The following is a 12,024-nucleotide window of genomic DNA, read 5'->3' as shown; positions in this document are numbered from 1 at the left end:
ACTCAATATAAAAAAAGATTAAAAAATGGGCAGATGACCTGAATAGACATTTTTCCAAAGAAGACATACAGATGACAAACAGGCACATGAAAAGTGCTCAACATCACTAATAATCAAAGAAATGCAAATCAAAACCACGAGATATCACCTCACTCCTGTCAGAATGGCTATCATCAAAAAGTCTGCAAATAACAAGTTGGAAAGTATGTGGAAAAAAGGGTACCCAGCACACTGTTTATTGGAATGTAATTGGTGCAGTCACTATGGAAAACACTATAGAGTTTCCTCAGAAAACTAAAAATAAAACTACTACATGATCCAGTAATTTCACTCCTTGGCATATACCTGAAGAAAATGAAAACACTAATTCAAAAATATACATGCACCCCAATGTTCATAGCACCTTTATTTATAATAAACCAACCTATGGAAGCAACTTATGTATCCATCAACAGATGAATGGATAAAGAAGATGTGAGGTATATATATAAATATATATACATACAAGGGAATATTACTGTCACAAAAATAATGAAATTTTGCCATTTGCAATAACATGAATGGACCTGGAGGGTATTATGCTTAGTGAAATTAGTCAGACAAAGACAAATATTGTATGTTATATTTATATGTGGCATCTAAAAAAATAAAACAAACAAGTGATTATAACAAAACAGAGAGACTCACAGATATAGAGAACAAACTAGTGGTTACCAATGGGGAGAGAGAAGGCAGGATGGGCTAGATGGGGGTAGGAGATTAAGAAGTATAACTTACTATGTATAAAATAAATAAGCTATCAGTATATATTGTACAACAGAAGGAATATAGCCAATATTTTATAATAACTGTAAAGGGAGTGTAATCCACAATAAAATTGAATCACTATGTTGTATACCTGAAACTAATAGAATATTGTAAATCAAATAAACTTCATTAAAAAAACATGTAGGGAATAAAAGTTGATGTTCCAATACGGCCAAGTGACACATGAAAAGATGCTCAACATCACTAATTATTAGACAGATGCAAATCAAAACTAAAATGAGGAATCACCTCACACAGATCAGAATGTCCATCATCAAAAAGTCTACAAATAATAAATGCTGGAGAGGGTGTGGAGAAAAAGGAACCCTCCTACACTGTTGGTGGGAATGTAAATTGGTACAGCCACTGTGGAGAACAGTATGGAGATTCCTTAAGAAACTAAAAATAGAGCTACCATATGATCCAGCAATCTCACTCCTGGGCATATATCCAGAGAAAAACATGGTTTGAAAGGATATATGCATCCCAATGTTCATTGCAGTTCTGTTTACAATAGCCAAGACACGGAAGCAACCCAAATGTCCATCGACAGATGAATGGATAAAGAAGTACATATGGTACTTGTATATTGTGGTACATATATACAATGGACTATTACTCAGCCATTAAAAAGAATGAAATAATGCCATTTGTAGCAACATGGATGGACCTGGAGATTATCATACTAAATGAAGTAAGTCAGACACAGACAAATATCATATGATATCACTTATATGCAGAATCTAAAAAATATGATACAAACGAACTTATTTACAAAACAGAAACAGCCTCACAGACTTAAAGGATGAACTTATGGTTACCAGGGTTAAGGGTTGGGGGGGAGGGATAGATATGGAATTTTGTATTGACATTTACATACTACTATATTTAAAATAGATAACCAACAAGGACTCACTGTATAGCACAGGGAACACTGCTCAATACACTGTAATGGCCTATATGGGAAAATAAATTGAAAAAGAATAGATACATGTGTATGTATAACTGAACCATTTTGCTGTACACCTGAAATTAACACAACATTGTTAATCAACTCTATTCCAATATATAAAAAATAAGTTGAAGAATTAGGAAGTAGGAATTAGGAAGTAGAAGCTGACAGGCTCTAGAGACCAGAGTTTATAAACCAATATAGCATCAATTTTGCTATAATCTATTGGAACAAACAGTCATTCAGCCCACCCAGATTCAGGGGAAATATATAGCTTTCAGATGAATCGTCTCACTGAAAGATTTCCTGAAGATCTAGCCATGGTCCCAATCTGTGACATAACTGAAGGAGAGAGAAGCCACCAAGTCCTAGTCATCAAATTCTTACTTAATACCTTGGAATTTTCTTCTCCTCTTCATGCCTGCAGCATCTCTGATATAATTTATACAAGAGCAGATCACATGAGCCCCTGAGAGAGACATCTATGAGTGTGTAGTATTTCCCCATTTCTAGCCCGAAGTGTCTGGACTCACTGGCAGAGGGAATAAATATGCAATGTGAAAGTAGGAGGTAGACTCCTGAGAAGTCTCAGCTAATACCTAAAACAGGGCACTATGACATCTTACTCCAGAACCCAAATTTTTTTTCTTTATTTATTGAACAAATATCAATCATGCTCATGTTATATTCCAGGAGCAAATAAGTTTCTCATGTGTCTGAAAGACCTATCTTGCTTCTGCCCTTATAATTTTCTTCCTCTATTTTTTGTATCTTTCTTCCTCTCTTCTAACTTTCAGAAATGTGAATATGAAATGGATATTTTTCTCAAAACTAAGAATAAAACCTTAGTCATTAGGTAGGGATACTCAAAGGAGGAAATTAACAAATTACCTGTCTGTTTTAACAAATAGAACCAAGAAAACCTCCACCTCTCTAATAAGTCACCAGAGAATTTCTGGGAGGAAACCAACTAATTTTCACAGTATATTAGAAAGGGCCTTTTCTTTGACCAACTAATTCTTATAGTGTATTACCATAGTTCTACTTGCTAATTGGGGAAATTATGGACAAGCATTGTGCAAATGTGGTAATTAGATCCCTATGGAGATAAACATTTCAATTACTAACCAAGGCATTGAAGTCATTGCTAATGTATAAAGGAAGACCATTGTCGTACTCATTGAGGACATACCTAAACTATCCAAGGTACAGGTGAAATTTTTGTGTGGAGCAATGTAGATAGTTTTCTTTTATTTTCTTTTTCTTTTTTTTTTTTGCCGTACGCGGGCCTCTCAGTGTTGTGGCTTCTCCCGTTGCTGAGCACAGGCTCCGGACGCGCAGGCTCAGCGGCCATGGCTCACGGGCCCAGCCGCTCCGCGGCATGTGGGATCTTCCCGGACCGGGGCACGAACCCGTGTCCCCTGCATCAGCAGGCGAACTCTCAACCACTGCGCCACCAGGGAAGCCCTAGTTTTCTTATAATGGTCCAGAGTTTGTAGAAAATGGTAGAAGAGCCCTTGGACATTATGACAGTGAAGATCATTTTGGCAAATTTCACCTAGAAACCTTCATAGAAGATTCCAGGATGTGTCCGAGAATGAATACACCTGCATGTTACTGGGCACTAAACTCCAATTTGAAAAAAATGTAAATTTTTATTTTTATTTAGGGACTCTTATTTCCTTGTTGAGAAGAGCAGTGAAATCCACTTATTTTTATGTCAAATTTTAAAATTGTTGGGTTTTCCCTGGAGCCAGTGATCTGTTATCTCCTAGTTGTTAGTAGTGGAAAATAGAAAATGTGATCAAATGATAGAAAGGGCAGTTCAATGGTGAAAAATGTAAGGATAAAGACCAAGATGAAGAGGAAGGCAGGGCCACAGGGTAAGTTTTGATTTTTTCATAAGGGGTTACAGTATAAGAAAGAAAGAAAACAAAAATTTATACAGAACATGGAACATAATGAGAACATCAAAAGCATTTTTACTTAGGAGGCACATGATGGTGCAAAGGGGACCAAGCTGCTGTAAAGTGAACTGAAACCATTATTAATTCATTAATGGACTATTTATTTATTCATCAAGACTTTATATTTCATATATTCCATATATTTAAATATTGGGTTATGTTTTGAGAATTCGCAGGGCATATGTTGTGGTATTTATCCTTGAGGCTGTCTGGTCTATTGGAGAGACAATCAGGAGACAATAATTTGGATGTAGCATGTTGAGTATTTTGATAAAGACACATGAAACAACCTTTAAATATATTAAGCTTTAAATATACTAGGAACAACAAATTCTTCCTAGACAGATTAGAGAAAGTTCAATAACTGGTGACTTTAAAAAGTGTGAAGAATGAGTGGATCACAGATGAAAGTTAGAGGCTATTTGAGGCTGACATTTCTCTCTCTCTCTCTCTCTCTCTCCAAGAAGTCTTGAAATACAAAGCCATATATAGAAAACTCTATGTATTTTAGTGCAAGTCCTGTGTGATTAAAATTTAGGTTGCAAATGTAGATAAGGGGTAAAATTAGTTGCCTTTTTAACCAACTTAAGAAATTGGCTTTACCTTACAAGTGATGAAGAGTTATTGAGCAAAATAATGAAAAATCAATGTGCTCTTTCCCCTTGTTGAAGAGGCAACTTAATTACCCTATATGTCCCTTTCTTTTTCCATCTTTTTATTTTCTCCAAGCTTTCTTTGAATGTGTAATATCCTCCTTTCCAAATTCAGAAAATAGCAATACCACTTGTTTGTCCGCACACCCGAAGGACTGTGGCAGCAGCCTCCCTATGGCTCTTTTATAAAAGGTATAATGACTTGAAATGGTCTGTAGGGCCTTTATTTTCTTTGCTGCTTATGTCTGCATGTCCAAATCCAAAATATTCTCCCTAGCTTATTTCAACTGCCATCTCTCTGCCATGCAGCTGTCTCAGATCCCAGAATCTGTAAGTAACAAATCTTTCTCCGTATAGAATTCCCATATTCCTTTTATGACACTTCATGTTCTATTTTGTGTAAAGGTCTTATCTCCAGTAGACTATAAGCTACTTGTAACCAGGGTCTTTGCCATTTCATCTTTTATTTACCCACAGTACTTAGCATAGTGCCTGGCATGTAATAGAAACTCCACAAATATTTGTCAACGAATAAATCAATAGCTATTTCCAAAAAACACTACCTGTTCTTTACCAAATATTTTATGCAGCATATTCCAGACTGGGTTAAGTACAGTCAACGCTTTCCATAGTTAATTTATTCTGCAACTTCAGTTCCCACATAAGTTCTGTGGATAAGTTTGAAAAAGTAGATGACGTATTACAGGGGTTTGCAGGGGAGGGTCAGGGAATAGCCATTGAGTAATGTGGCCTTTCCTTTCAGAAACTCCATCTTTCTTTGGGTAACTAGTCACTGTCCTTTCCGAGGATGACCCTATAAAAGAGAAAATATTCAAAGAAAGGAGACCAGGAAGCTGGAAATGTAGAGAAGATATCCCAGGAGGAATAATAGGGGAGTCTTTGTTCTGGTCAAAAGCACAGGGTATACTTCTTATTTATAAAGTTTAGAGATAAGGCAATTCAAAGATATCAAAATTCCCATTTCAAAATTTTACTAAAACTTTGTCTAAGCAAAAGATCAAAAATAATAGAAATTGTATTATTTGTAAGGTACTTTAAGACCAACAGTAAAATGCTATTAAAATTTTAAAAGTGTGAGATAATGGAGAAAACCATTTGATAATCAGAAAAGAAAATGAAAATGCAGCACTTTTTTTCTTCCAGTTTTACTGAGATATAATTAACATGCAACACTATGTAAGTTTAAGGTATACAGCATACTGATCTGATTTACATACATCATGAAATGATTACCACAGTAAGTTTAGTGAACACCCATCATCTCATATAGGTACAAAATTAAAGAAATAATAAAATAATAAAAAAATTAAATAGAGGAAAGTATTAATAATTATATTTTTTCTTGTGATGAGAACTCTTAGGATTTACTCTCTTAATAACCTTCATATATAACATACAGCAGTTAATTATATTTTTGGGGGATGACAACAATTTTTAATGGATCATTTGTCTTTGCATTTAGAAAATAATGTTATAGAGATTTTTCATCACAAAATGTCAAAGCAGAAGGTTAATATTATATGCTAGATTAATATCAAGGGAAAAAGTTTAGAAAATCCCTGAAATCAAATGCCATCTACCCAGGAGTCTTGAAATAATTCAGAAGAGAAACTGGGGTCATTGGTCACTTTGGTTCTTCAACAAGTTTTCAAGTACTTGGTATATACTAGACACTATGTTATGTGCAGGGATGCAGTTTCTGTCTCTGGTGAGTTACAATTTGTGTAGTCAAAGATAAACTTATAATACTAAGGCCAAAGCAAATAAGATTCTAATGATTGCTAAGGAAACTCAGATAAAGTGATAAAGCACAATTAAGAAGCTGTAGGAACAACAATGTGCACATGTTATTTTAACTGATAATTTAAAGATAGTCACACAATTAAAAGAAGAATAAAATGAAAACAAACATGAAGTATGGACTATTTCCAGATGTAGGGGTTAGTATGAAAAAGGACATGATTGTTCAAATTTTCTCAATGCTAAAGTGCATGTGAAGAGATATACAGTGGAAGCTATGAGTGGAAAGTTACTTTTCAGACAAGAATGAAAGTCAGAATATAGCTGTTTTAACTTTATAGATAATTGAAGGCCATTTAGTTTTGTTAATAGGATAGAATTTGCCCTATAGAAAGACAACTTTACTGCTGTAGTGAACTGTGGCTTAGAGTAGGAAGAGATAGAATCCTAGGAGTCCATTCATAATGCTCTTGTAATAATCCGGGTAAGAGCTAACTTCTGGAAGAACAGAAGAAATGGATTCTAGAACTATTACAGAAAAAAAAATGGATTGTATGTGGAGGATGAGAATTATCATGTGTTTAAACATGCCTCAGAAATTTACAGCTTGGATGACTAAGAAGTTTTGGAAACTTTTTATTGATATACAGAATCCAGGTAAAGGAAAAGATTTGGGTTGGAGCTTGGAGAGGATAAGAATGTTTTAAATAAAAATATGTAATCTAGCACCAACAATAAGAACTGTGTCAGAGGCCTCAGGGAAAGTATCTGAGCATCACTGATCAGGAATTCAGAGACAGATACCGGAGCGACAGTCTGTTGGGTCTCCAGTTCAGGTATATCAAGGATAAGATACATAACCAAGTGGAAAAACAGTGAATGCTGAAGGAAAACTAATTAATTTTAGCCACAAATTTTCTGCAAAGGGAAATCAGGCCTGGTGTCCTAGAAGAGTTTGTAGAGTATTCATAACACTAGTTCTAAGACAGTAGCTGTAGTTCTAAGCCAAATTAATTTTAATGAATGACTGCATTAAACTTGTAGTCAATTTTAATGTGATATATAATTAGTAAAAAAAGAGAATTCTGTTCTTTAAGGACAAGCAGCACAAAGACAAATCAATGGTTATTGACCTAGATGAAGAAAGTATTAAAAGCAGGTGGAACGTAGATCTTCAGACATTGGTGGTATTGCTTGTGAAATATATGTATCAGTAATGTGGATGAAACTATGACCACTTAAAATCATAATTAATGTAGGGAAAGGCTTTTTTGAGGATTAGATTACCAAAAAATTAAGCAGAGACTATATAAGTCTGCAAGGAAGGGGCCTGAAGAACAGGCTTTCTTTGAGCAAATGTCTGTACATTTCATGTGAACACTTGTCCCCAAATTCAGTGCTAAAATCATTGGCAGAAAAATAGCACTGTGGGTGCATATTAATTTAGGATACATTTTGCTTAGTTTACAAGCCTTTTTTTTTCTCCCATGCCTGTTGTTTCTCTTTCATACGAGACCGACTACTTTATGAAGGGTAAATTCCCTTGACTTCTCACTTTTAAAGGTCTCTGGAATTGATCATATTGACTTTATTCCGTGGGATCAACTCTCCACGGCCAATTCCTCCTGTGTTACCGAATTCCTCCTGCTGGGTTTTTCCAGCCTTGGGGAATTGCAGCTTGCCCTCTTTGTGGTCTTTCTCTGCTTCTATGTGATCATCTTGAGTGGAAACGTTACAATCATCTCAATCATCTGCTTGGATCACAGTCTCCACACACTGATGTACTTCTTTCTATGTGTCCTTTCTACCTCTGAGACCTTCTAAACAATTGTCATCCTGCCCAAGATGCTTATCAATCTGCTCTCCATACTCAGGACACTCTCCTTCATGAGTTGTGCTTCAGAGATGTTCGTTTTCCTTGTTTTTTCTGTCACCAATTCCTTGCATCTGGGAGTGATGGGCTATGATTGTTATGCTGCTCTCTGTCAGCCTTTGTACTACCCCATTCTCATGAGCTGGAGGGTTTGTGGGCCCTTGGCAGTAACTTGTATTGTTAGTGGTTTCCTAATATCTCTATTGGGAACAGCTTTGGTCTTTAGCCTCCCTTTCTGTGGCTCCAACAAGGTCAAACATTATTTTTGTGATATTTCACCAGTCATCTATCTCGCCTATGCTGCAGCCTACATTAATGAACCTGTCATCTTCATTGGTGGGATCTTGGGGCTTGTGCCCTTGATCTTCATCTGCATCTCCTATGAATTTATTGTCTCTACTATCCTGAAGATCTCATCAGCTGAAGGCAAGCAAAAAGCATTCTCCCCCTGTGCCTCTCATCTCATTGTAGTCATTGTCCACTACGGCTGTGCTTCCTTTGTCTACCTGCGACTCTCAGCCAAATATACATCAGGCAAAGATGGGCTGGTGACAGTGACCTATACCATCATCACCCCACTGTTGAACCCTATGGTATACAGCCTCAGGAACAAAGATGTACAGCTGGCCATTCAGAAAATGATTGGAAAGACTGGGTTTTCTGTTAAGACTTTATAATTAAAACATTTTTTCAACAGTACACACAAATTTGAGTCAAATATGTATCTAATTGTTTAAGTCATAAAAGTTTCTAGTCTATTCACCTGTATGACTGTGTGGCTTTGGATAAGTTGTTTGACTCTGTGGGGATGTAATGTTCTCTTAAGTAAAGCACACATAGCAACATGTTTATCTCAAGGTTGTTGCAAAATTAAGGGAGATACCAGAGCATCTGTCACTAAAAGACAACTCTCCTACTTATCTTCTTCTTCAGAGATAGTTCTCAAAAGGATCCTAACAACCATTATCTATTACCCTATGTTTGGCTTGTTAGCCCCAAATCTCTGGTTGTCCTCTTTGTTTAAGATTTTGTCCAGCTGAAAATGAGGTGCTCAGGCCTGAATGTGGTGTGGATATAGGACTAAGACATGATGGGGAAAAAAACTTGCTGTACTAGCAATTAGAAGACTATTTAAGTCATGACTTTAAAAAAAACTATGGTTGTTCTTTAAATCTAAGTTTTAAATATAGAATATAGAGATAGTATAGTTTTTCCTTTTTTATCTCACATGGTTTTTGTTTGTATCTAATGGATAAGATGAAAGTAAGCATGAGTAAAATGCAAAGCTGGACAGAACTCGAGACTCATTATATCAGTTAAGACTTTGTACATCTCTGCAAGAACCTTCTATTTCTTTCATATTCTCCAAAAATGATATTTCTGGGTGTCTTTTCTGACCACTCATTTGAATCACTCCTTACATAACATAGAAGATATGCTACAGAACTTCATGAAAAAAATAATAACTATCCAGTCCCAATGCAGGCTGAAGACGTCTACATGGCTTTCCACACTGAATTTATTAAGAAGAGCAGCTCCCAGTTTCAAATTTCTCATCTTACTACCTAGTATAAGAGAGAGAAGGACTCTGTCTTCATGAAAATTAATTTGCTTAGAATTACAGCTATGGTCTTAGAACTAGTGTTTGATTCCTCTACAAACTCTTCTAGGACACCAGGCCTGACTTCCCTTTGCTGAAAATGCATGGCTGGAATTATTTAGCTTTCCTTCAACGTTCCTTCAGTGGTCATCTTGTCCTACCATTCATCCGTACAGAAATTTCTTCATCAGTATTTCCAAGCCTGCACTGACTACCAGTAACTTCACAAAATGTACATTCTTGCTGTTATCATTTCTCACTACTATTTCCCCTCATTTAAGCTGATATTTCCCTCTTTGTGATCTTAGTATTTTCTGTCTCTTGTGTCATACAGTAGGTATAATTTTGGTTCACAGATGTTTAAGACAGTTACAATGATAATCTGATCCCTTCCCATTACTCAAGTGACCGGATTTCAGACATCTCACCTTCTTGTGTGCAGTCCTTTATACATGCTGCTGATTACCAATATTCTTTTTGTTTTATTAAAGTAATTAATTAATTTATTTTTGGTGGCGCCACAGGAATGTGGGGATCTGTTCCTCCATCAGGGATCAAACCTACCCCCCCTGCAGTGGAAGCACGGAGTTTTAACAAGTGGACTGCCAGGGGAGTCCCTTCAATGTTCTTTTTAAAGCTTAATGAATAAAACTGACATTCATATTTCATGTGTGACCTCCATTTTCAAGGTAAGATGTAACTGTATTCTCCCTTGAAATTTTACTTAGATTTTCAAATCAAAGTGTATAAAATAATCAATAAAGCTCTCATATTTTAAAATTACTACTTATATTTCTATTTTTGGCTCCTGTTTTCAATTTTGGATTAGGTCTTTTTATATTATTTTTATTTACTAGTTAAATAATTAAGGCATTTTAAACATCTTTATTGGAGTATAATTGTTTTACAATGTTGTGTTAGTTTCTGCTGTATAACAAAGGGAATTAGCTATATGTATACATATATCCCCCTCACTCTCCACTCCCTATCCCACCCCTTCAGGTGGTCACAAAGCATGCAGCTGATCTCCCTGTGCTATGTGGCTGCTTCCCACTAGCTATCTCTTTTACATTTGGTAGTGTATATATGTCAATGCCACTCACTCACTTCGTCAAAGCTTACCCATACCCTTCTCCAGGTCCTCAAGTCCATTCTCTATGTCTATGTCTTTATTCCTGTCCTGCCCCTAGGTTCTTAAGAACCTTTTTAAATTTTTTTAAATTCATATATATGTGTTAGCATGTGGTATTTGTTTTTCTCTTTCTGACTTACTTTACTCTGTATGACAAACTCTAGGTCCATCCACATCAATACAAATAACTCAATTTCGTTTCTTTTTATGGCTGAGTAATATTCCATTATATATATGAGCCACATCTTTATCCATTCATCTGTCAATGGACACATAGTTTGCTTCCATGTCCTGGCTACTGTAAATAGTGTTGCAATGAACGTTGCAGTACATGACTCTTTTGAATTATGGTTTTCTCAGGGTATATGACCAGTAGTGGGATTCCTGAGTCATATGATAGTACTAATTTAGTTTTTTAAGGAACCTCCATACTGTTCTCTATAGTGGCTGTATCAATTTACATTCCCACTAACAGTGCAAGAGGGTTCCCTTTTCACCACACCCTCTGCAGCTTTTATTGTTTGTAGATTTTTTGATGATGGCCATTCTGAATGGTGTGAGATGATACCTCATTGTAGTTTTGACGTACATTTCTCAAATGATTAGTGGTGTTGAGCATGCTTTCACGTGTTTGTTGGCAATTTGTATATCTTCTTTGGAGGAAGGTCTATTTAGGTCTTCTGCCCACTTTTGGATTGGGTTTTTTGTTTCTGGATATTGAGCTGCATGTGCTGCTTGTATATTTTGGAGAGTAATCCTTTGTCAGTTGCTTCGTTTGCACATATTTTCTCCCATTCTGAGGGTTGTATTTTCATCTTGTTTATGGTACCCTTTGCTGTGCAAAAGTTTTAAAGTTTCATTAGGTCTCATTTGTTTATTTTTGTTTTTATTTCCATTTCTCTGGGTGATGGTTCAAAAAGGATCTTGCTGTGATTTATGTCAGCGAGTGTTCTTCGTATGTTTTCCTCTAAGAGTTTTATAGTGTCCTGCCTTACATTTAGGTCTTTAAAGAATTTTGAGATTATTTTTGTGTATGGTATTAAAAAGTGTTCTAATTTCATTTGTTTACTGTAGCTGTCCAGCTTTCCCAGCTACAGTTATTGAAAAGGCTGTCTTTTCTCCATTGTACATTTTTGCCTCCTTTATCAAAGATAAGGTGACTATATGTCTGTGGGTTTATCTCTGGGCTTTCTATCTTGTTCCATTGATCTATATTTCTGATTTTGTGCCAGTACCATACTGTTTTGATTACTGTAGCTTTGTAGCATAGTCTGAAGTC

General features: G+C 35.9%; 1 protein-coding gene across 1 annotated transcript in view; it reads left to right on the top strand.

The window, feature by feature from the left end:
• The window catches only part of LOC114897876 (olfactory receptor 10R2-like), a 25,059-nt gene extending 16,369 nt beyond the window's left edge, over positions 1 to 8,690 (top strand). Inside the window, 1 exon segment of the mRNA XM_029226936.1 lies at positions 7,704 to 8,690. Within this exon segment, the coding sequence (XP_029082769.1) occupies positions 7,704 to 8,690 (987 nt within the window).
• Positions 8,691 to 12,024: the final 3,334 nt, after the last annotated feature.

Source organism: Monodon monoceros, unplaced genomic scaffold (genome assembly GCF_005190385.1).
Source record: "Monodon monoceros isolate NGI ecotype Baffin Bay Population unplaced genomic scaffold, NGI_Narwhal_1 Super_Scaffold_18, whole genome shotgun sequence".
NCBI classification, from domain to species: Eukaryota; Metazoa; Chordata; class Mammalia; order Artiodactyla; family Monodontidae; genus Monodon; species Monodon monoceros.
Note: the sequence above shows the minus strand (reverse complement) of the source record. Positions and strands in the feature narration are given on the sequence as shown.